At 46.6% G+C, this 24,529-nt stretch overlaps 1 protein-coding gene across 2 annotated transcripts in view; it reads left to right on the top strand.

The window, feature by feature from the left end:
- Sel1l3 (SEL1L family member 3) overlaps positions 1 to 24,529 on the top strand; it is a 112,875-nt gene that overhangs the window by 78,330 nt on the left and 10,016 nt on the right. For both annotated transcript variants that reach the window (XM_028865912.1, XM_037209033.1), the window contains exons 15-21: positions 1,294 to 1,470; positions 4,092 to 4,219; positions 8,417 to 8,500; positions 16,921 to 17,011; positions 17,146 to 17,230; positions 19,243 to 19,352; positions 23,888 to 24,015. In XM_028865912.1, coding sequence (XP_028721745.1) covers positions 1,294 to 1,470; positions 4,092 to 4,219; positions 8,417 to 8,500; positions 16,921 to 17,011; positions 17,146 to 17,230; positions 19,243 to 19,352; positions 23,888 to 24,015 — 803 coding nt within the window. The remainder of the gene's footprint in view (positions 1 to 1,293; positions 1,471 to 4,091; positions 4,220 to 8,416; positions 8,501 to 16,920; positions 17,012 to 17,145; positions 17,231 to 19,242; positions 19,353 to 23,887; positions 24,016 to 24,529) is intronic.

The raw sequence follows: 24,529 nt of genomic DNA, 5'->3' as shown, positions 1-24,529 counted from the left end.
TTCCCAGAGAAGCACTGACTTTCGGCTTGTGGCAGGTTCATCTGAATTAGGCTGTGTTCTCTCCAACTAAGCAATGAAAAGCCATTCGGATGCTCCCTTGCTCTGGGCATGTCCCAGAGAGAGATTTTGTTGCCATTTCCTAGGATGCCTTGCTCTAGTGCCTCTTGAGACAGAGTCTGCAGTCCTTACAGGGAATTGACGTTGTCCCAGGCTCGTAAGAATGCTTCTGTGAATGTATGTCATGGTGCTGATTATGCTCAGGTGGTACCGTTAGTCTGGAGATCCTGGTGGCCTGCAGGTTTGACTCCCCACCTGAAGGGCATAGGGTTTTGTTTGGCACCTGCATTCAGGGTGTAGCTTTCCTTCATTCGCTTAACTGTGTACCCCGTGCCGGAGATTAAAAACCAAGATGGCAGTCCCTCCCTGATGGAAGGGGAGGCTAACATGATATGCTTCCACATTGAGACTGTCCTTACAAGTCCACAGACACAAGGGCACTGTTGGTCCCTCAAATTCCGCCCCCCCTTTCAGGTCAGCCAAGAACTTCGACCTGGGAGCTCAGTGCCATGCCGGAGGCTCTCTCGGGATTATTCTCACACCTGAACTTCCGTCATCTGAGCGTCTATGAGAGTAGGAAAGAGTCCCCAATGAAATGCACTCAGTCAGAACCAGGACACTAGAGGACAGATTGACACCAACAGCCCGTTCCCTGGAGCTGACATTAGCAGCTCCGTTTGGAAACCTTTCCTCACCAGCCTCCTCTGCTGCTCCAGTCCCCGTCAGACCCCGAATCCCATCAGAACTGGGGATGCCAGCTCATCTCAGAGCACTGAAGCTGTGCAAGCGGATTGTCACAGCTGCTGCCCTCGGAGGCTGCTTGGTGTTTAGGACAGAGGAATACAGATGGCCAGGCGGGTCACCTAGAGAGCATCCCAGCCAGGGCGGGTTTCAATCTCAGACATCCTGCTGCAGCCCGTTCTCATGAATCTGAGGGGAAGGCGTTTGCAGGGGTGTTGTGGAAAGGCCATAGGCATTGAGAGATGATTTGGGGACCAGCATCACTACTGAGGCTGCAAGGCAGCACTCCCAGCAGCAGCCGGGCCAAATCCACTTGGGAAGTCTCTCAGGCAGGCTTGCGCTGTCTCACTGTTAGCTCTTCTTTAGTGCCATCTGCCCCTCGGAAACGAGAAAGGGAAAACTCAGGAAGAATGCTGCCGCAGCAACTGCTTCCAGATGTCTTTAGGTTTCATAAAATAATAATACTAATAATTTCCCTCTTGTTCCAAAATTCAGGGATTGCATCAGGCCGTCAATGGCCTGGGATGGTATTACCACAAATTCAGGAAAAATTATGCCAAAGCAGCAAAGTACTGGTTAAAAGCAGAAGAAATGGGGAACCCAGATGCATCATACAATCTTGGGGTCCTGTATTTGGACGGCATTTTCCCAGGCGTTCCTGGAAGGAATCTGGTGAGTGAACCTGAGACGGCTGTACACCTGGCCAGTGGATGGTTGTGAATGCTTATGGAAGAAGGTATGTCGAGTGCCCATCCTAAACGAGGCATGGTGGGATGAGAGGGATGTAAGAATATGACCTGAGACATGGGCCTGCCCTCAAGGAGCTCAGGGTCTAGTGAGGAAGGCATGATGGCCTTGAGGAAAAGATGCATTTAGCCACATGGGAGATGATCCAAGTGCTTCCAGGGAGCAGAACCAAGGAAGGCCAGAGTAGCCGTGACGTCTTTGTAGAAGAGGAAGGCTTGAGTAGAGGGTGGAAAGGGAAATTATCCACCATAGGGGAGCAAGAGATGGTTCGGGTAGACTGACCTAAGGAGCAGAAAGGGCCAAGTGTGAGTAGAGTTGCCAGAGCTGAGACCAGAGTTACAAAGCAAAGAGCAGAGGCCATGTTTGGTGTTTACCGGGCACTTCCCCACATGCCACGCACTTTAGAAGTGCAGGTTCATGTATGTGACCCCTGGGGCCTGGGCTATGTCTGTGCCCATCTTCTAGAATGGGCTACCAGGTCTCTGAGTCATTAGAGTTATCTGCTTAGTTTGAGTCAGGGCCTAGTCCCTGATGTGACATGGGATCCCTCTCTTCATGGTCTCGCTGCTGATGGGAATCATAACTCAGAACTCTGACATATTGCCCCCTCTGCCGGGCACACTTATGGGCTCTGGACACACAGTGGTGGACACACCAGTCCCTGCCCTGGTGAGAGAGACAAAGAGGCTGGGAATAGAGGAGATGGAGGGATGCTGTTTTAGAAGGGGGACCATGCAAGCCATCTGGTAAGATGACATTGTAAAGGCTTCTAAATAAATCTTATGGATATTTAAGAGAACATTCCAGAAAGAAGCAATGGTTAGGGCAAAGGCCCCGAGAAGGAAGCAGGCTTGGCATGCTAGAGGACCAGCCTGAAGGCTAAGAGAGGGAGAGATTGGGGGGACAGATGGGAGATGAGGCCAAGGAGGTCCCTGACCACGCCCTGGTTGAACTTGACATTTGTGCTAAGGGAGATGGAAACCACCTCTTGAAGGAGGGCCCTACTTGAGTGATGGGGGCATGCTTTCAAGAAACCCCTCCTGGGTCCTAGTGATTCTGACTAGGGAGGAGACAAGGACAGGAGCGGAGGTTGACCTTCATCCAGGTGAGATGGAACAGGGAGGAGCCAAGGCTTTTCATGATTGGCTACCAAAGGTATTTCCTAGGTGGGTCAAGGAGGAAATAGGATTTACTGATGGGCTGGATGGGGATATGAGAATGGGGAGGAGTCAGTGATGATGTATATTGAGATTAAGAGTGGAGGCTGGGTGGTGGTGGTGGTGGCGGCGGCGGCGGCAGCATCGCACGCCTTTAATCCCAGCACTTGGGAGGCAGAGAGGCAGGAGGATCTCTGTGAGTGTAAGGCCAGTCTGGTCTACAGAGTTAGTTTTAAGACAGCCAGAGATACACAAAGAAACCCCGTCTCAGGGTAAAACAAAAGGAAAGAATGGGGGTGGCTGAGGTGGCAGATGTTAGGATGGACAATATTATGGTCACCCTAGATTTGGCAAGAGGTATCATAATGGATTGGAGGTTTCTTTGTGAGACATCAGTCTACCCTTCAGAACCTGTCTTCACATGTAATCCCCACTTACTCTCTCCACTAGGAACTGTCAGAAGTTTTTTTTTTTTTTTTTAAATTAAGACAAGTTCTCAGGTAGACCAAGCTGACTTTAAACTTATAATGTAGCCAAGGCAAGCCTTGAATTTCTGAGCCTCCTCCTTCCAGCCCTCCAAGGCTAGGCTTACAAATGTATACCACCATGTCTGGCTTCAGAAGCCACATCTACAGTTGAAACCAAAAACCAAACAACCAAAGTGGTTTGGAAAGAATAAGGCCACACAGACTGACAGACTGACAGTAAACTGAGATTCGATCCCAAGCCCCTCTTGCCTGTAAAGCACACGCTTCTTTAAAACAATAGTTCACCACCTTCTGATATAAATAATGGTGATCAGTGGGAGTCGGCACACACACACACACACATCCTAAATGTTTGTTTTCTTTTTTCCCTCCACCTCTCCCTGACAGCACTAAAGCTGGTATTTTTATGCATCACAAATGTCTGGTAGCCCTCCCACACATCTGTGAGCGTGGATTTATCCCCTGTCACATTCTAATTCTCACTTTCCCTCCAGAAGTGCAATTTTTGTGCATGAGCGTCAAGAAAGGTATTAAGTGAGGTTAGGAAAGCAAATGCTTGAGTTTTCACGCGGCGTGACTCCTGTCACACGCCTCCATCAAGCGTGCGGACGTTTCGTGAGGACCCAGTGAGGTGGCAGGACGCTCCTGGTTACAAGGTGCCTTCCTCATTGGGTAAACTTAATCAACAGCATAGTTCTCAGCAAGGTTGTAGATCCCGGGCCTCTGGGATGAACTGTCTTTTTGGAGCTATTTCTTGACCTGTTTTTGCCTTAAAGTATCCAAAGACATAAGCCTGTGATAATGCTGGGTTTAAAGGACCTGCGACCTTGGCTGTGCCGAAGCCTGTGTGGCCAGGAGGACTCCGCACTAATGGGAGGGTCTCCTGTTCCTCTCCTTGCAGACGCTGGCTGGTGAATACTTCCATAAGGCTGCACAAGGAGGGCACATCGAAGGGACGCTGTGGTGTTCTCTTTACTATATCACGGGCAACCTGGAGACCTTCCCTAGAGATCCGGAGAAAGCTGTTGTGTAAGAATCTGTCAGATGTCCCCTACCATTGAGAAGCCATGTCCTCTAGTCACCTTGCCTGACAAAAGGGGTATCTTTTTTCCCCTCTTTCCCTCCCTCTCTCCCTCCCTCCCTCTCTCCTTCTCCCCTCCCTCCCTTTCCTCCCCTTTCTGTTTCTTTATCCCTCATTACACTTTTTAAAACTCAGTTTCTACATTTATCATTCATACATGCATGTAGATTTAAAAGGGAAAAAAAAACAAATAATTGGGGCTGGAGAGAGGGTTCAGAGGTGAAATGCACTTGCTGTCCCTGCCAAGGACCTGGGTTCAAGTCCCAACATCTGCATAGCCGTTCATAACCATTTCCAGTCCTAGTCTTGGGGTTCCAATGCCCTCTTTTGACCTCCTCAGCCACCAGGCCGCACACGTTACACAGATAAACAAATGGGTAAAGCATCCATAAAATTAAAACGCATAAAATTAAAATTAAAAAAAGAAAACCAGGTCATTGACAAGCAAAGTATTTAAAATCTTTAATTAAAAAAAAAAAATCCAGCAAGACGGGAAACAAGCAATCTCAGCCCCCACCCTCCACCCCACTCCGGTTCCTGGTCCATAGACTCTGTCACCGTGGGACTGTTATTTCTTCTTCTCTGGCCTCCACCTCCGAGCCGCAGGCTCTCACCGCTGTGTTTAGTATCCGCATCCCAGGCTTGGCTTACTGATACTTCCTGGGAGAAGAAAGGCATAGTTTTATTTCTCTGCTGCTTCCCAGTACCCGGCACACCGGGGCTTCCTGTCTGCTACCATCTTCCCGGGAGCTTTTTGTCTTGGTTAGAACAGCATCAGGATCGAATTGATATGACTCAGCCATGAATTCTACTAGCACAGCCTTTTCTTTCTTGTACAAGTTTCTGCTGAGGAATTACTGTTTTTGTTCTCTGTATATATGAATCATTTCCTGTATTCTTTTTTTAAAAAATAGACCTTTATTTTTAATTTTTTATTATTTCATGTGCATGGGTGTTTTGCCCGCACATACATCTGCATACCACATGTATGCCTGGTGCCCAAGGAGGCCAGCAGAGGTGGTCGGATACCCTGGAACTGGAGTTATAGGTGGTTATGAGCAATGATGTGGCTGCTGGGAACCAAACCCAGGTCCTCTGGAAGAGCAGCCAGTGCTCTTAACTGCTGAGCCATCTTCCTGTCATTTTCCATATTCTCGATCCAATTCTCCTGTCACTTAAGTCCCCTCTCAGGGTGCCCAGACACATCGGGTCTATTCTATTACGTTAACCTTTTCTCAGTGTTTTTGCTGGAGCCTTGGGGCGGGGGGCTCCTTTTGGGGTTGTGATCCTGGGATGGACTGTGTCCCATGTTGGGGCTTCCCCTTCCCTCTCTGTTTTTTGATGGTGTTTTGACACTCCAGGCTGGTCCTTGTCTTTCTTCTCCCCAGTATTTTGTGGGAACATATTCTGCAACAGCTTCCTGGAGATTGGTGAGGAGGCCCACTTTTTACAAAGATTCATTGATTTTCATTTCACGTGTGTTTTGCCTGCGTGTGTATCTGTGCACCGTGTGACTGCAGTACCCACAGTGGTCAAGAGAGGGCATCAGATCCCCTGGACTAGAGTCATAAGCAGTTGTGAGCCTCGTGTGGCCAGGGAACATGGATTCTCTGCAAGGTCATCCAGTGCTCTTAACCACTGAACCATCTCTCCAGCCACCCAGGAGGCACATTTTTAGAGTCTTGCCTACCCAAAATGCTTTGCAGAGTCTGGTCTGCTGTGGCTCGTGGATGAGATGTAGTTTAGTGCCTGCCCTGCAGAGATTTACAAGCCTTTTGCATTTTTAACAGTTTACAAAGCAAACAAAGAATAACCATCTAGGACCTCCAACGTTGCTATCTCACCCTTAATAGAAAACAGAAAACATGGCTGACTCTGCCTTTGGCTGCCTCTCACCTGTAGCCCGGCTCCCTAAGAGGCTGTTTTCCTAAGACATTTGGGATCAAATCTGTTCTGACCTGACCTCGGTGAGAACACTCAGGCTAATCTGAAGCCTTTTCTCATTGTTATATAGGGTATTTGGGGTGAACATTCACTCTGTAGATTTTCTTAGTACTCTTTTGTCCTGGATGATCGGAGAGCATATTCATGGTGACCTCAGTCCTTGGGATCTGGCTGAAGCAGGCTGGGGGAGCAGCGTGTGAACAGTGTTGGTAGGTGCTTTGTGCTGTCTTTCAAACAGGCTCTTCTAGACTCGCTGGGTACAGTGTCTGCATACACTGCCACACCAAGTTTGTTGACTGCGTTGTTCTGTATCTCTTGTGGCTTTTCTTGTTCTGCTTCTTAAGCCATTTGCTGAAAGAAATGTGTTAGAAAGCTCTGTATATATAGACTTAACTTGTTCCCTTATAGTCATGTCAATTTTGTGCCGTGTGTCTTGAATTTATGTAATTGGGTCACATAGGTTTATTTTGATTTTCTGGGGGACTCTTTCATAATTTTACAGTGTCCTTTTTATCTCTGTTAGTGGGCACTGCCTTAGTCTCCATTTACTTTAATTCATTCACTGTCCTTTAATGTATCACTTTGCCCCTTCATTATAAAGCTCTTATAAGCAGCATATAGTTGAGTTTTACATATTAATTATTCCATCTGACAATTTTAGTTTTTAATTGGCATACTTAGTCCATTTACATTTAATGCAATTGTAGATACCCTTGGTTTTAAATCTACTGCTTTAGGACTGAGAGATGGCTCAGTGGTTAAGAGCACCTATCGCTCTTGCAGAGGGCACCCCTGGCAACTCACAGACATCTATAGCTCCACTTTTAGAGAATCCAGTGCCTTCTCTTGACCTCCAGGGAGCACCAGGCATGCGTGTGGTGCACATATATATGTGCAGGCAAACACTCATAAACACCAAATAAAACAAATAAACCTTGAAAATCTATTATTTTATTATTTCCTATTTACCCTGTCTGGTTCATTTCCCATCTTTTGTTTCCTCTTTTCTTGTTCTTTGTTTGTATTAATCTATTGTTTTGTAAGTAATTCTATTTTCCACTTCTATTGACTTGTGGCTATTCATTTTTATACTTTTTATTTCTTTGGGTTTGCTTTTGGGTTTTTTGGCCTAAGTTTTTTTTTTTTCCTGCAGTTCTGTCCCTCCTGAAGCTCCCTATATAGACCAAGCTGGCATCAAACTCACAGAAATCCTCCTGCTTCTGCCTCCTAAGTGCTGGGATTAAAGTTTGTACTACCACACCTGGCAAAGTTTTATACTTTTTTTTTAAGGTCTATAGATCATAACACATTAACTCAATGCTAGTAAACCCCTCTAGGATACATTAGGGAGCAGATTAAAAACAAAGAAACCTTATCACACGCCTTGGTTGTTTTTCTATTGTTGTGATAAGACACCATGGACAAGGCAGATTATAGAAGAAAGGGTTTTGGGGGATTACAATCGCAGAGGGCTAAGATTTGTTACCACTCTGGTGTGGAGCATGGCAGCAGGCAGACATGGTATTAGAGCAGGAGCTGAGAACTTTGCAGCTGGATCCACAAGCACAATGGGGAGAGAGAGGGGGGAGGTGAGAGGCACTAGGAACAGCACTGGAGGCTTTTGAAACCTCAAAGCCCAACCCACTGGGACACACCTCTTCCCACAAGGCCACACCCCCTAATCCTTCCCAAACAGTTCCATCAAGTGGGAACCAATTATTCAAACAAAGAAGCCTATGGGGGCCATTCTCATTCAAACCACAAGACCATATGTCAGTAAATGTATATATTTGTTTATTTTTATGGTACCAAGGACTGAACCCAAGGCCTGACACATACTAAGCACTGCTGTACCTCTGAGCTGTGCTGATAGCGCCAGTGAACTTATTTTAATAGGAACAGCTAGAGAACCCTTGGCGGAGATGTCTTCCTATATCAGTAGACTTTTACATTATGTGTGTTACTTGTCTTTGTTTCCATAGCAGGCTGCTACTCAGCATTTGTAAATGAGAACATTGAACGAGGGCTCTCAGAATGCATTCTCTTTGCCTTCTTAATATTCTGTTCTGCTTTGTTGCTTTATAAAAATTCAAACAAGAAAATACTCCCCAAGTGGGATTTATGGAGCTCGTATGAGGAAAGGTGATTATTTAATCTGTGGCAGTCTGCATGTTTTCCCTTCTCTTTCCTTTCCTTTTCAGATGGGCGAAGCACGTGGCAGAGAAAAATGGATACTTGGGTCACGTCATTCGCAAAGGCCTCAACGCCTACCTGGAGGGACTGTGGTAAGCTCGGGACCCACGTCCAAGTAAACTTCCTCAACCCTTCACGTTCCACCTGTCAACATAGTCTTAGGAGAGGGAACCTTCAAATGCAACCCCAAAAGCAATTTGCAGGGAAATCACAGCCTCCCAGTAATGATATTCAGAGTCACACGGGCTGATTGGCTGTTGATTGGAAAACATTGCATTTCCATGTTTAATTATACACAAAAATTAGTTCTCCAGGGGGGAGTGTCCACATTCATCAAGTTGAGAGACACTCGCATACGCTGATTTCTCTTTCCTTCAAACCTGTTTGGCTTGCCTGTAGAGTTAGGAATGACACCAGTCCTGGGTAAGAGTCCTCTTCACTCTGCCAGGCTGCTCAAAGCCTGGCACATGCGCTTGCTTGGTGGGTGAAGAGACCGGGGTGTAAGGTCAACGCTCTGCCCTTCTCCTTCACAAATAGTTGACTGTACCTCGGAACCTTTCCTGACCTTGACATGGGTAACCCACCCTGTCCTGAAGAGATGAGATCCTCTGCGTCTCTGCTACCATTTGGTGATTTCCTAAACGGCCGGGCAGCTTTCAAGCACCACCTGCCTTCTGCCTCCCTTTGTTTTCTTCTGTGGACTCCAGCACTCCATCTTGGCTCCCTCAGGCCACATTTTCTTGGCTGGTTTATTGCCTAAATGATCTGGGTATTTCCATAATAACGAAAATGGATATGCAAATCATCAGAAATCCCCTCGGTCCACTGCCTCAAAGACATTAGACCAGACCTAGAATAGATCACACTCTGATATGAACCTTAATTAAAAATAAAAGCGTAGGCCCAAAAGGATGCCATTTTCCCTTTTGGTCCATAGCTGAACCAACAGATCAGTGAGCAAGGATCTTAAATCAAAGCATGCTGGGAAATGAGCCTCTGGAAAAAGCACCAAATACAAATGTTTGTTTTGTCGCCCTGGAACCGTTCGTTATCTATAGCTTCCCCGTGCGTGATCATGAAGAAGTTTCTTTAAATGAAATAACTGTCTCCGACCGTGAACATGCCTCACCATTGCTGTGCCGTGTTATCTTGTTTCCCAAGTGAACTTGAGTTGCTAAGAATCTCAAACCCGGGGCTGGGAGTGACGGTGCACGCCTTGAGTCCCAGCACCCTGGGAGACCAAGGCAGGAAGATCACAGCAAATTCAAGGCCAGCTGGGTCTACGTAGTGAGTTCCAGGCTAGCCAAGGCTACATAGAAAAAAAAAAAAAAAAACCCTGTCTCAAAAACAAGCAAACAAAGAACCTCTCTCAAATCCAACCTTAACCTCCCTTCTCTTCTCCTCACGAGCTTCTTAGGGTAAACCGAGCACCCAATTATCAAAGCGTTCCTTTGTGGTGTTCTCCTCAAAGAGGAGCGCGTCGGTAAACACACTTGGGCCTGCAGACACACCCTCAGAAGTCTGACGTCTGAGTTTCCGTACAGAGGGTTTGCAGATCGTTTGGTTTTCTTGCCCGCTTTTGAATTAAACTTCACAAAAGCACTTCAGCTCACACATTTTAAAACTTGGCCTCGGAGGGTTAGACGGATAGGGATGTGCATGTTTTGTTTTCTTTCTTAAAACCCAGCCACAGTAGGCGTTTCCCCGACACAAGCTGTGGGTGGCAGGGGAAGAGACTATTAGTGTGTGCCGCCCCTCGGGTGTTAAGACTCACTGTCGTGGGCCGGAGCGATGGCTAAGTGGTTAACAGCGTGCGTGCATGCTGCTCTTCAGAGGACCTGAGTGTGCCTCCTGGCACCCACATCAGGCAACTCACAACCAACTCCAGGGGCGTATCATTCATACCTCTGGCTGCTGTGGGCACCTGTACTCATGCACATTTCCACACAGACATGCATACACATAATTAAAAAATAATAAAAATTAAAAATAAAGAAGCCTAACTGTATGGCACTTTCAAAAAACAAAGTATTATTAAAAAAAAAAAAAGATTTACTGTACTGCCTAAATGTTAGGGCACCTTGCCCTTGGCCATGAGGATGGCCAATGTCACACTTGGGACTGTTCACTGCCCCCTCCTCTTCCACGTGTGTTTTCTCACAGGCCTGTGTTCTGTCTGACTCCAGGCCTCTGCACTTACCAATTCTTCTACCCAGGAGTCCTGGCCAACTCCTTCCCTCTTTTGTCCATCATGGGGCAGGCCTGCTCCTAGCTTGGCAGTTGTAGGAGGCTGTATCTCAATGCCCTGCACACAGGAGCACCAGGGAAGCATTCAGATACCACTGAATGAATTAACGAAGGTGAACAGATGAAGAGCCGTGGCGTGGGCTTCGGAAATTCGGATGAGGAAAAGATGCTACCTAGCTTGGGAGGCTTGGGACAGCCTTGAGGACAGAATTAGGGAGACTGCCGCCTTGAAGGATGGGGAGAGTGTCCGCTGAGCCTGCAGGGGACAGAGTTTCTAGCAAAGGAAGTTGCAGGAGCAGAAGTAAAGAAACCAAAGATTGAGTGCCATTGGAAATGGTTAAGCCATTTGCAGCAAGGGCAACTTTTGGAGAAAATATGGTGAAGCCAGAGAAACACGGTTTGATGGGATTATGAGTGACAGAGCAGCCACTTAATCAGTGACAAGAATGGAAGGGGACGAGTTCAGAATCTAAGTTAAGGGAGCCGAGCGTTTGAACTAAAGCTGTGGCTTGAATCCGTTGACCGATTCGCCTTTGTTTATGTGATAGAGACCCCCGCAAAACATATGTGACACGGGTTCAGAAGCTTACTGGAAAGTGCAGCAAAGGTCTACCTTATCTAAGAAAATGAGCATGAACCGAGGATCATGGTGTATGCCTTGGAACTCAGCACTGAGGAGGCCCAGGCAGAAGGCTCTGAGGTTCAAGGCCAGCCTGGGAAACTTAGTGAAATCTTTCATCCAGGGAGAGAGGAAGGGAGGGAGGGAGGGAGGAGGGAGGGAGGGAGGGAGGGAGGGAGGGAGGGCTGGGTGTGGTTGTAATCCCAGCTCTTGGGAGGCAGAGGCAGGTGGATCTCTGTGAGGGCCAGGGCAGCCAGTGGTTGCTCAGGGAAGGAGGCAAGCATGGAAGGAGAGAGGGGAGGAAGAAAGGATCAGAAGCAGGGGAGCATTGCCCTGGTCCTCTGCTGGTGAGACTCCTGCACGTCCCTCCCAGACGGAATTCCATCACCACCACCCCAGTACCTGGAAGTACTTCTCAGCCGAATCTTCTTCTGCACCCACCCACCTCTTGTTTGCTTTTAGATGCCTCTATGGATCTGGATATGTGGATATGTTGGCCTGTAGTTTGGTTTGGCTTGTTTCCAACCTTTATAGTGTTAAAGTCATTATCTGTGTAATTCTTCATCTGCCTTTTCAAGTTAACATGCTTCCCCGGTTCAGTTCCTGCCTCTGGGTAACACTGCATGCAGCACATCCTCGGTGGTCACACATGTTGAAGGTTCTCATGTTAATGCATATTTGTGTTTCCTTGGTGTTGGCTTGAAGCCCCACGTGGCTTGAAGATTGGGCCAGAGGACCTGTTGACAATTAAATTTGCCAGTGGGGTTCCTGGGTCTCTCTCTGCAGTAGGCACCTGTTTTCCATTCAGCCTTCCATAGCGATGCTCTGCTGTCTCCCAGAATGGATCCCTTTGCTCTCCTGCCCGTCATCTGCACATCTCTGCCCCTCGTTGTCCTTGCCAGTCTTAATACTGATGCTAAGTATGGCTGACGCAATCAGTCTGGATTTGAAACTTTAGTCTGACAGGGAAAAAAAAAATCATCTCTATCCATCACAGTGGGAAGATCTTTGTCAAAATATATTTGGAGCAAAGTGCTTCTAAGGTTTCCTGCCCTTCCAGCCTCGCAGCCCTCCCCAGGGGTAAACAGGAAACAGACACGCGCTTCCCCCAGCCTCCGACTGTGAGAGGTACCTTCTCTTTGGCTGTAATCGAGCTAAGGCATCCATCAATGTCCCCAGCCTCCGGACGTTATTTCCAAATTACATGTGTCAGTTTGATGGGCTTGTGGCTTTTTCTGTTGTTCCATGATTTATGTGGGATCTGTTTAAGAGGAGATGGTGATGGGGAGAGGGGCTTTTGCTGCCTTGGCATGACTTGGGAGATAGCGTCGTCTTGCCTGGGGCGGCCCTCGGACACTAGAAGGAGTTAGCGAGGAAGGGCCAGCTGTCATGTTTCATTTCAGTCCGCTTGGTTTGTGTGTATTTTCTCTTCCAGCTGTGAGTTTGAATGCCCTTTGTCTTCAACACACCCCAAGTATTTAACCCTAGAGGTTAACCAGCATACTCGACATGGAGGCATGTGGAGCTGAGGAGAGTCAGTTTTTTGTAATGCAGTAAGGAATTCCACCGGGCGACCCTAAATGTTGGTTGGGGGGGGGGGCGGCTTTTTTGTTCTTGTTTTTCTCTCATCTTTCTTGTCTAAGCTGCTTCAGACATTAGCACAAAAGAGCACAGAGGAAATAGTTTAATTGTTTGAGGACCCACTCAGAGGGCTCTACCTCACCATTCACTGCAGGTGGCCACACAGCCCTCATGAAGATGCATCACCAGGAAAGTGCTAGGAACATTTTATGCCACATCTGAGACGAGAAGGTAGAAAATGTGTCTCAGTCCCTTCTCCGTGAACCCCTTCTTGTTTGTGCCCTTCCGACCTTTCTGTCACAGCGCCTGTCGTGGAAGGGTTGTGATTCCGTGCATGGGGATGCTATTTGCCCTTCTCCACCTTGAGGGGCACCGTGGAAGAACAAAAGAGCTTTGAATTCTGTCTTTGGGCTTCTGAGGATGAGCAAATGTTTCAGAATGTAAGAGTAGAAATATCTGTAATTAATACTTGGACATGATTTCAGTGGAGATAGTCAAATGAATGCCGGAGGTTACATGTGGTAAAGTCCGTGTCTCAGAAGTGTGTGTGTGTGTGTGTGTGTGTGTGTGTGTGTGTGTGTGTGTGCGCGCGCGCGCGTGCGTGCATGAGTACCCACATGTCACACTTGTGGAGGCCAGAGGAGGACATGGGATTTCTTCCTCGATTGTTGACAGGGCCCTGCTGAACCTGGAGCTCACCATTCCAGCTGGGCTGGCTGCCCTGCGATGCCCCAGAGATCTGCCTGTGTCCTACCCCACCCCATCCCAGTCCCCACCAGCTCTAGGGTTACAAACACATGCTGTCATGGCTGGCTTTTTACGTAGGTGTAGGGAATCTGAACTCAGGTCCACATGCACACACGGCAAGCCCTTTATGCCCTGAGCCATCCCCTCAGCCCTTCAAAGGTTTTCGTCAGTGGGAAGGTTGGTCGGTAGCGTCTCATCCGCTATAGACTTCCACTGTCCGGTGGAAATGTGATGACGTCAGGCACACAGGCATTGGGTGATTGATTGTGCCGGATGCAAGATGAGGTGGGTTTCTGTTGAGCGCTGATATTGACATGGATGCTTTTAGACATCTCATTGTGATGGATCTCAGTTCTTCCTTGATGGGAATGCTCCAGAATCCTGCTAACTTTTCTCTCGGTTTATGTAATAATTGGACAACGGAAGTCTCCCTTCTCCCTCCTGTCACCAAGGTCACTGGAGAGATGAGGCGCCGTCCTTACAAGCTTTGTCTAGTAACTGTTCTTAAGGAGGATGTCGGTCCCAAGCTCACCTCCCAGTCCTCAATTCTCACAGCCAGCTGATGTTTCTCTTGCTCAAGAAAAGCTCCTTGCATTATGTTTTAATAATGTGAGCCTGTTCTATCTCTTCACGGCCCAGATCTTGACCTTGGGTTGTAAATCAATATCATGTCCTTCCCTTGTGCCTTTTGTTTTCTTTCTTTCTTTCTTTCTTTCTTTCTTTCTTTCTTTCTTTCTTTCTTTCTTTCTTTCTTTCTTTCTTTCCTTCTTTCTTTCTTTCTTTCTTTTTTCTTTTTTTCTTTTTTTTTTTTTGAGACAGGAATTCTCTCTTTGTAGTTCTGTCTGTCCTGGAGCTCCCCATGTAGACTAGGCTGGCCTCAACCTCTCAGACTCACAGAGCTCCTCCAGCCTCCGCCTCCTGAGTGCTCGGACTGAAGGTATGTACCACCTCACCTTGCCCTCTTGTGCATTTTGGGCAGAAACCAAGGCATGAGTACAACCCAAGTATCTCTGAAACATCTTGAGATTTCGAGACCTCAGGTCTCAGGATGTAACTCAGTTGGTAGAGTACTTGCCTGGCATACATAAAGCCCTGGGTTCGAGTCCCAGCATCTATCGTGGTGGTACACTCCCACAATCCCAGTACTCAGAAGGTGGAAATAGTAAGCCAGCGCCATCCTCAGTTTCATAGTGAGTTCAAGTCAGCCTGGGGTACAGATCCATGAAACTCTACCTCAGAAAAAAGTGGGGGAGGGGGAATATGTAAAACTAGAACCTTGCTGCAGAAGGATGTAGCTCTCTGCTGGGTCCCACTGACATGCTTTCTGGGGTCTGCTCTGCTCTCAGGAGGCTGGTACCCAAACATGGTTGTTTCAGGCTGTGCATTATTTACAATACAGTTTCGGGCTTGTTAGTTGTCTTTGCAGATGACACTGCTCAGCTGACCTTGGCCCTCAGCATGATCACAGCTAATGGGTCTACTGTCTTGGGTCTCTCATGGGCTGGGGATTGGCTCCATTTCAGCCACACAGCCCATGGCTTCCATGTGTCTGATGAAGGTCTGACTGTCCTAGCTTGATCTCCAACCACCTCTCTGGCTCAAGATGTGGGCTGCCCAAAGCCGCCCGCTCATATCGATGACGTCAGACTGTTTGCCTGGTTTTTTCTCACCCATGCTCTCCCCACCCTTCCCCCAGTCCACCTCCTCAGTAGTGCTAACATGAAGAAAACATTACCAATATCAACTGCACCGAGTGAAAAATAAGCTTTGGAAACAACTACTTATGATTCATTTTTACTCATAAACTAGGCCATATACATAATTAAGGGAGCAGGTAATTAAAAGGAAGAAAATAAAAATTGCATGTACTCTCCCCAGACGAGTTAAGAGTTAAGGTAAGAAACGAGGGAAGTTAGCATTGGGCCAAAGAGCCTTGGGGGTTTGTCTTCTCTGTGTGCATTCACATGTGTGCATATACATGTTCTGTTTTACTTTGCTTTTGCAACCCAGAGCTTTGTGTACGATAGGGAAGCACTCTTCCAATTGAGTCCAACCCAGACGCCAGTTTTTTTTGTTTTTTTGTTTTTTTTTTTTGGTTTTTCGAGACAGGGTTTCTCTGTGTAGCTTTGCACCTTTCCTGGGACTTACTTGGTAGCCCAGGCTGGCCTTGAACTCACAGAGATCCACCTGGCTCTGCCTCCCGAGTGCTGGGATTAAAGGCGTGCGCCACCACCGCCCGGCTTGCCAGTTTTGTTTTTTAGACATGGTCTCATGTAGCCCAGACTGGCCTCCAATACACCACTTAGCCAAGAATGACCTTGAACTCTGAACCCACCTCCACCTCACCTCCCACTCTTGCCTGGCAAGCGCTGGGATTATGGGCATGCACCACCATGCCATCTTGTGACATTACTTTCTGAACAACCACGTCCGAAAGCAGCTACACTCTGGAGTCCCTGCACCCACTCAATAGATGTCAGACGTATGTTTCCGGTCTTCTTTCTTATTGTTCGTATGAGCAGCCCTCCCACGAACTCCTTGACAAGGGAATCTTTGTAGCTAGCTCTGATTTTCCCCTTTTGAGTAAAGCCCACAGGTGAGATGTGGGGGACCATGTGGTACACATATTACTGATGCTTCTTGGGTTGGCATGGCTACCTCGTCCTCCAGAGCCATCGTGTCCATGGCCCTCCCTCCATCAGGGGACGTAGGGCCATATCTATAGCCCCAGGCACCCTGTCACAACTCCATGCAGAAATGCCAGGCCATTACCTGCTGCAATGCTCAACATTTGTTCTCTTGTTTATTTTGACTGCTGCTCTCAAGCCCTGGAAACCACATTTCTTTTGCCCAACTTCTAATGCACAGCAAAAAGCCCCGCTTAATTAAGCTTGTTCAGAACCCTAAGTCCTAGAAAGCCTTTCGTGAAACCGAGGGCTGTAAAGCTCAGGGATTTTTCTAAATACCACTCATCCTAAATGAGGAAGGGAGGCTTCGGGAACCTAGGACCTGCAGACAGTCCCCAGCCAGCGTGGCCACATGCCGTTCAACCAGTAGAGGTAGCTGTTGTATCGAGTAGCTCCCGGCCTTATCTGTCCTTTCAGCTTTTAAGAGAAAATAAATCAGAGCAGGCAGTATTTTTAACAACAGTATTTATTTAAAGGGGAGGGGGGCGGGCGGGCGGCGGTGGGGGAGAACTCATGATTTTGTGGTTTTAAAAAAACTGCTTATTTTTGCCTTCTTCTGTTTGAATATAAGGCTCTCTGAGTATTAGTAAGAGCCACTATATGAAATTTATTATTAATCATCTATTTTTAGGCACGAAGCTTTGCTGTATTATGTTTTAGCAGCAGAAACTGGAATTGAAGTGTCACAGACAAATTTAGCACACATCTGCGAGGAGCGGCCAGTAAGTAATGTATTCTATTCTTCTTTCGGTGGAAGCTCTGAGGTTAAAGATAATGAATTGAGTTTTACAGGGGCAAAATTAGTCACTGGACCAAAATATTAGTGAATTAACTTTCTGTCCCCTTTCCCTCCTAGGACCTGGCTGGGAGATACTTGGGCGTTAATTGTGTTTGGCGATACTATAATTTCTCTGTTTTTCAAATCGATGCCCCTTCATTTGGTATGTATAGAAAAACAGGTGCTAAGCTGGAGTGTTGGGGAGGTTTTAATCTATGTCACAGGGACCATCTAACAGTTTGGTAGGGAGTGTGATATTTCTAAACAATTAGGGAAGAAAGTGAAAAATGTCTGCTATTAAGGTCATGGATAAACTGCTATCAGCCTCCTGCTGTGTACTTCCTGCAAGCCAGCAACTTCTTCCAAACCAAGACATCTCTAAAGAGACCGCTGTGATGATGCGGTTCCCTGGGCTGTGGCCTGGTCCTTTGTTTTTGTGCCCACAGATGGGCTCCTGGACCCTCCACTCTGGTCTCTGGGTAGAGGCCAGCCTCCAGGAATTACAGTGACCAGACTCCTTTGTCCAGAGCATTCAGGGGAACTTCTGCCAATTTGAAGTACTGTTGGCAGATTGCATCATGGGAAAAGGGGAGGAGTCCAGGTATACCTCCACCTTTCTCTTTGCTTCTGGTTGCAGCCCTTCAGTGTTCTAGCTCCCAGCAGCCAACTCGGTCATCTTTGATCTCAGCTCTCAGGGGCCACGAAGCCCTGGTACTGTCACATCTACCCTCCCATACCACCCTCTTGCACACTAAGGATGACATTTGCTTCCCCAGTACTGATTACTAAATCACCTCCAGGCTCCCATCTACCCCTTATGCTCTTCCAGCACCAGCACCCACTTTCCCATGGTGGAAGTCCTGTGTACAGCTACCAGAGATGGACTCTGCATTTCTCTTTGGGCATTGAGTTGTAGCTATACCCCTAAGCAGGTGAAATACAGGACTGAAACAAGTCAGAGAGGTGCGGGACATGTGGCAGGACAGGCCACAGCCCTGCAGCTGTGACACAGGATCGGAGACGGCCCCAGCACATGGGTTGTGAGCCTGCTGATGGCCGTCTTCGCGAGCAGATCTATGCAGGGAGCCAGCATGGAAACAGTAGTATGTCGATAGATGCAAGTGCTAAGGGCCTAAGACTTCCACCAAGGAAAACATGAAGATGTTTGCTCCACGTTCCTTTCTGTTGCTGTGATACAAGCTCCCTGGCCCAAAGCAACTCGGGAAGGGAAGTGTTTATTTGGCACAAGCTTCCAGGTCATATTCCATCAGTGAGAGGAGTTGGGGGTGGGGGGGGGGGCTCAAGACAGGACCCTGGAGACAGAAACCATGGAGGCATGCTGCTTCCTGGTTTGTTCTCTGGTGTTCTCCTTTACAGGCTTAGGTTTATCATGTGGGCTTTCTTATATAGCCCAGGACCACACCCACCTAGGGATGGTGTCACCCTCAGTGGACTAGGCCCTCCTTCATCAATTGTGATCAAGTTCCTCATAGATGTGCCCACAGGCCAATCTGGCCTAGGCAATTTCCCCAGCTGAGAGTTTCCTCTCAGGTGACTCTAGGTTGTATTAATTTTACAGTTAGAGATTGACAATTAAAGTTAGAACAGTGTTTTACAGGCATGTATAAACGTATTATGATAGGAAACATCAATAATTTAACATGTTCTAAAACAGCGTGTCTATATGTGGCCTCAAGAAAGCATAGAATACAATCAAAATCATAAACTTTCTTAAAACATTATGACATTTCATTGGTTTGTTTGTTTGCTTGGATTTTTTTTTTGTTTTTTTGTTTTTTGGTTTTTTTTGGTTGTTGTTTTTTGTTTGTTTGTTTCTGAGACAGACTCTTACTATATAGCCCTGGCTTTCCTGAGACTCACTGTATAGACTAGGCTGGCCTCGAACTCACAGAGTTCTTCCTGCCTCTGCCTCCCAAGCGCCTGGATTAAAGGTGTGCACCACCACATCCAGCTATCATTATGACTTTTTTTTTTTCACATTTTTTTTTTGTAACTTGATTGCATGGTTCTAGACCATGAAATTTTAGATGACAATGTCATATCACAGTGTCACCTAAAATAAGCATGTATGCTCTCCCAGCCTATGGGCAATGGCTTAGACACCCCTGGAAATAAAACTGCCTGACGAGTAGATACCTGTTTTGTGTTCTCCAGCATATTTGAAGATGGGAGACCTTTACTACTATGGCCACCAAAACCAGTCCCAAGATCTGGAGCTGTCTGTGCAGATGTATGCCCAAGCAGCCCTGGATGGAGACTCCCAGGTAAGCAACAGTAACTGTCTCTCAAGGCCCAGGACCTACAGCCTGCTCCATGGCTTCTGTAGCATGACTCCATGTCGTGGATCCTCATTGCCACACACACACACCCTTCCTCACCGTTCTATGAGGTGAATCTCGACAGAGCACTGATTCTGGTCCCCATAGCATCTCACACCAATCCCACAGGGCTGGAATGTTCACACCATTTTCTACCCAGAGACACATCAAGGGAATGAATTGCTCAAGGCCAAACAACTGATTGAAACCAAAGTAACCACAGCTCCGTCTCTGGTGGAAGCCTACAGTATTTCTACCACATCCCATAATGCTAACTCAGGGGGTAGAAACTCAAGGCCCTCGAGGTGAGCCCCAGGAGGAAGTGGTTCGCACATACACTGAGCCAGGACGTGAGTGATGGGACTTGATCCCCCGAGAGCTTTTTGGGACTTTATTTTTTCAATCACTTCAGACTTCAAAAAAAGGTTATACAAAGAACGCAGAGAGTTACCGGCACTGTTCATCTGTCATCCCTAACGTTCATCTCTTACAGCCACGTGCCCCTGTTGGATGAAGACGTTAACTGTGGGGCAGTAGAATTTCCTAACTCCAGTCGTGATTCACCTTTGCTAGTTTTCCCACAGTGTCCCTTTTCTGCTCGAGGATCCCACATGACATGTGGATGTTCCCTTTCTTTCTGATCTCTAGTCTGTCAGAATTCCTCAGTCCTTCCCTGTCTTCATGACCTTGAATTTCTGAAGACACCTGGTTAGGCAGCTGGGAGAACAGCCCTCTCTTGGAGTCGGCCTTTAGAGACTGTCTTCTATTTTTCTTACGCATATACTGAGGTTATATATGTAGGGCAAGAACACCCAAGGGAGCACAGTATGTACTTCCAGCACCCAGGAAGTGATAGATCCCCGAGCATCAGGAATGCATGCCATCAGAATGCCTCATCAGTGGCAAGCTTGTTTTAGCTACCTGGTGTGATTAAAATACCCTGACCAAAAGCAACTTAAGGGAGCAAGGGTTTGTCTGGGCTTTCAGTTCTATGTGACAAGGAGGGAAGGCATGGGCATGTTAGGGAAACTGGAGACTGGCTTGTCACACTCAGGAAGCAGAGAGTGAACAGGAAGTGAGGCTGGGCTGCAGAGTATGAAGACCAGCCCCCAGTGGTCTACTTCCTCCAGGGAGGCTCCGCCTCTTAAAGGTTCTGCAACCTTCCCAAACAGCGCCACCTGCTGGGGACCAAGTGTTCGAGCACATGAGCCTGTGGGGGACATTTCACATTGAATCCACAGCAGGTGATGTCTGTAAAGTTAATATTTTTGCATTTCTAATTCATGACTATCTTGGGGGAAGTATCTCAAAACTATTCAAGCACCTTGCTTGTCTTAAAAAGTTTGCCCAGATTTTAGGAGATCTTGTCTGCAACAATTGCTAGCTTGTGTCTTTTTTTTTTTTTTTTTTTTTTTTTTTTTTTTTTTTTTGGTTTTTCGAGACAGAGTTTCTCTGTGTAGCTTTGCGCCTTTCCTGGAACTCGCTCTGTAGCCCAGGCTGGCCTCAAACTCACAGAGATCCGCCTGCCTCTGCCTCCTGAGTGCTGGGATTGAAGGCATGCGCCACCACCGCCCGGCGCTAGCCTGTGTATTTATTGTAATTCTTTTTTCATCCTCTTTCAGCTTCCTAATTAGAATTATGTGAAGATCTCAGGTTCTTTTCTACAATGGAGGATGAAAGGCTGATACCTGCTTGTGTGTCACTGTTGTGTGTCCAGGCTAAAAATACCACATCTTTCCCACTCAGTTACTTGTACATGACACATCACTAAACCCTCAGGTCTCTATTCTTCTCATCCATTAGCTGGGGTCATTACAGCCCCTCCCCTGTGGGATGTGAGTATTGAATGAGATGTTTGTTATAAAGCTCTGATTCCATGCCAAGTATGCTTAATGAACACGATCTATATTGTGTTCATCAGAAATTATTATTTCTGCCAGATCTGCTGAAGAAACAATCTCCCTGACAATCAGCCATCATTTAAAATTAGGCCTAATAATTTGATTTTCAATTTTGATATTTTTTTAGAAAAACAATGTCACAGACCCAGTAAAATTCAATCTTAAAGGGAAAAACCTGAAATCAATAAATACAATGTGTCTGTGGTTCCGTGGCAAGGCCTTTTGTTTCTTCCTTTTTTCTTTTTGTACGGCTGTTTATTCATTTTTGTGTGTGGGAGGGGAGGGGCGGGCATGCCACAGCATTCATGCCGATGTCAGAGGACAACTTTTAGGGAGGTGGGCCTCTCCTTCCCCCATGTGGGTCCTGGGAATTGAACTCAGGTCATCAGTGTTGGTGGCAATCACCTTTACCCACTGAGCCATGTCTTGAGCCTGGAGCTTTTCATTTCTTCATGATATCATCACGTTCCCTTCCAGTCCCTGCCCACCAACTGCGCCTGTTACACCCACTCCAGTGTACGTACAACCTTGAAAATAATCTTCTCACTCAACTGATACACTGCATATGCAACTGATACATTTTATTACACGGTCTCTTTCTTTGGTACTCATTGATGAGTGGTTATTCTTTGGTTTGACAACTTATTTATTGATTCAACATGGATTTATCCACTCTTATGTGCTACAAACAGAGTTCAGCAGTGAAGACATAAAATGGAAAAAAAACCCACTATTTTTGCTTTGTTGGGATTGACAGTCTCTTGAGGAGCTGGGGAGTGCCTCCCTTTGGCTGTAATAAACACTTTGGGTCTACCTTACCCCCTCACTGGAGTACCTCAGCTATATACTGAGAAAGACTGTTCACTAGTCACAGAGTCCCAGCAGTTTTATGACTACACAATAGTATATTGCTGTTTATATTTTCCTGTCATTATCTCAGTGAGCAGTAGATAAGCAGAGAAGGATGACAGAAACCTTGTCCACATGGGTAGTTTGATGCTGTTAACTGAGTGACTACAGGCTGATTCTTGATTCTCATTTCCAATTGCTTTTACATAATTACTAGTAAGAAGGACTATTTCATCTGCACTTGATGATGAACCAATCATCATTATCTTCTTCATGTGAATTCTTTATTCTTGTTCTTTGCCTGGTTATCTGTTGGTTCTTTGATAGTTTTTAAAACTCAAGTCATAATTAGTTCTTTATATATTTGCCTACTTGATAATGAACCTTAAGCCACTGGGCTGCATTCAGACATACAAACACTTGCTCTCCTGGCCTGGCTGCCACTTACTTTGATCTTATTTTCCCATTGATCAGAATCCTTGCAATCTTATAGCTACTTTCTCCCTTTTCTTCTAACACTTCAAGTGTTAAGAGTACCTCCCTTTCAAAGAGAGGAGAATGGTGTGTTTCTGCTGAAGGTGTGCATGCATCTTAAAGACACTTCATACTCTAGAAGGCTATTTGTCAGTGTGAGTGGAGTCTCTGAACTCTGTCCTCCTGCGTTTGAATCCCAGCTCTGCCATTTTCTAGCTGGGTGACTTCCAACACATCCCTTAACTTCTCTATGCCTCAGTTTCTTACTCTGTAAAATCAAAGGGTGATGGTACCAATACTGATTTACTGTTATGAGATTGAGTGAATGTTTATAAAACAGATCACTGCCTCCCACACAGCAAGCACTCACAGATTAGCTGCTGTTGTGTTGACAGTGATTGCTGCATGGACTAGTGGAGAGTCCTGGTATATACAACATGGTGGATGTTGATGGCTTTAAATTATTATCGGTGGCCATTGAAATATCAGGTCAAAGGGAGACCATTAAAACGCCACCGAGCATTCTTTGAAGGGCAACAACAGTTTGTCTTTGTGGATCTCTAGTAATAAAGGTCACTTTACTTTTAGAGGGCATGTTGGCCTGGCCACATACCCTCATGGCCGAGGTATTACTTCTTTCTGGTAGTTTCAGAGGACCCACGTTTTAGATATATCTCAACCATCCAGCTCTTGAATGACATTCTTTTATTAGAGCTACGAGGTCCAAAGGATAGGTTCCACTCTGAGTGTCAGAAGCAAAGTTTAGAAGAAAGAAGCAGAAAAATGACCCATAGCTGAGATTTACACCAACGGGAATCATGTGATGTCTTCCACACTCACCTAGAACATCTCAGATGTGTGCGTATATGCTACTGCTTATTTGATCCGGTGTCCAATAGACTGATGGTGGTCCAGGACGTGAGTTAAGCAATGGGCTTAACTCAGAGTTCTAGCTTTGTTGATGTAACGACTCATTTCTTCTGTGTGGGAACCGGAGTGGAGAAGGGCCTGCCTGGCGTTTGAGCAGATGGGCTATAGCGTTCTTTGAAAACCTCCCCACTGTCCTGCAAATAAATTTCTCCGATGCATAGATTTAGGAAAAAACAATTCATCAATGAACACGACAAAACCATCTGGCTCTAGGGACCGTGAAAAAAAAATGTAGAGGTTGTAAAAGTTTACATTGTGATGAAGGGCATGTGTCTGGGTTTTGTTCCAGGAGTCACTGAGTTTGGTTTTGCTCTTTTTTTTTTTTAGGGATTTTTCAACCTAGCTCTGCTGATAGAGGAAGGTGCTGTCATTTCACATCACATTCTGGAGTTCCTGGAAATTGACCCATCACTCCATCCCAATAATGCCTCCATACTCCGGGAGCTGTATGAAAGGTGAGCTCAGAGCTACTCCACCCCGGAGCGATGGGGGGACCCGAGTGGGCGACACTCCAGCCTTAGTTCAAGCTGGCATCACCCTGATTTTGGGATGTCAAGTGTGAGAAAATGTCTCCAGAATTGCTTCTGCCAGCCTTCCGCGAAGCCCAGATGCTGTTCCTATTTCACTGAGCTTCGGTCTGTCATAGAATGTTCTAGATCTGAAGTTTAAGTGCTGACCAAGATTTTCCATAAGAGTGTGGGGGAGGGGGAGGGATCACACAACTGATTAAGCTGACTTTTCTAGAAGATAAGGAGGCCATCCTACACCTGGACTTTGGATAGACACTCAGAAATACTGTGTGGGTAGATCTTATGCTCAGGGCCTTCCTTAGGAGTGAGGTGTGATCTTTCCAGAGGTTTCTGCTAGGATCTCCAAATACCAGGCCAGGTCCAAAGCACTTAGAATTAATTAGCTTCATTCTCTGCCACCATCTCGAGGGAGTTTGTGTCTGAAAAGGCGAACACATGT

The sequence above is a fragment of the Peromyscus leucopus genome, chromosome 10, assembly GCF_004664715.2.
Source record: "Peromyscus leucopus breed LL Stock chromosome 10, UCI_PerLeu_2.1, whole genome shotgun sequence".
Lineage (NCBI taxonomy): Eukaryota > Metazoa > Chordata > Mammalia > Rodentia > Cricetidae > Peromyscus > Peromyscus leucopus.
Note: the sequence above shows the minus strand (reverse complement) of the source record. Positions and strands in the feature narration are given on the sequence as shown.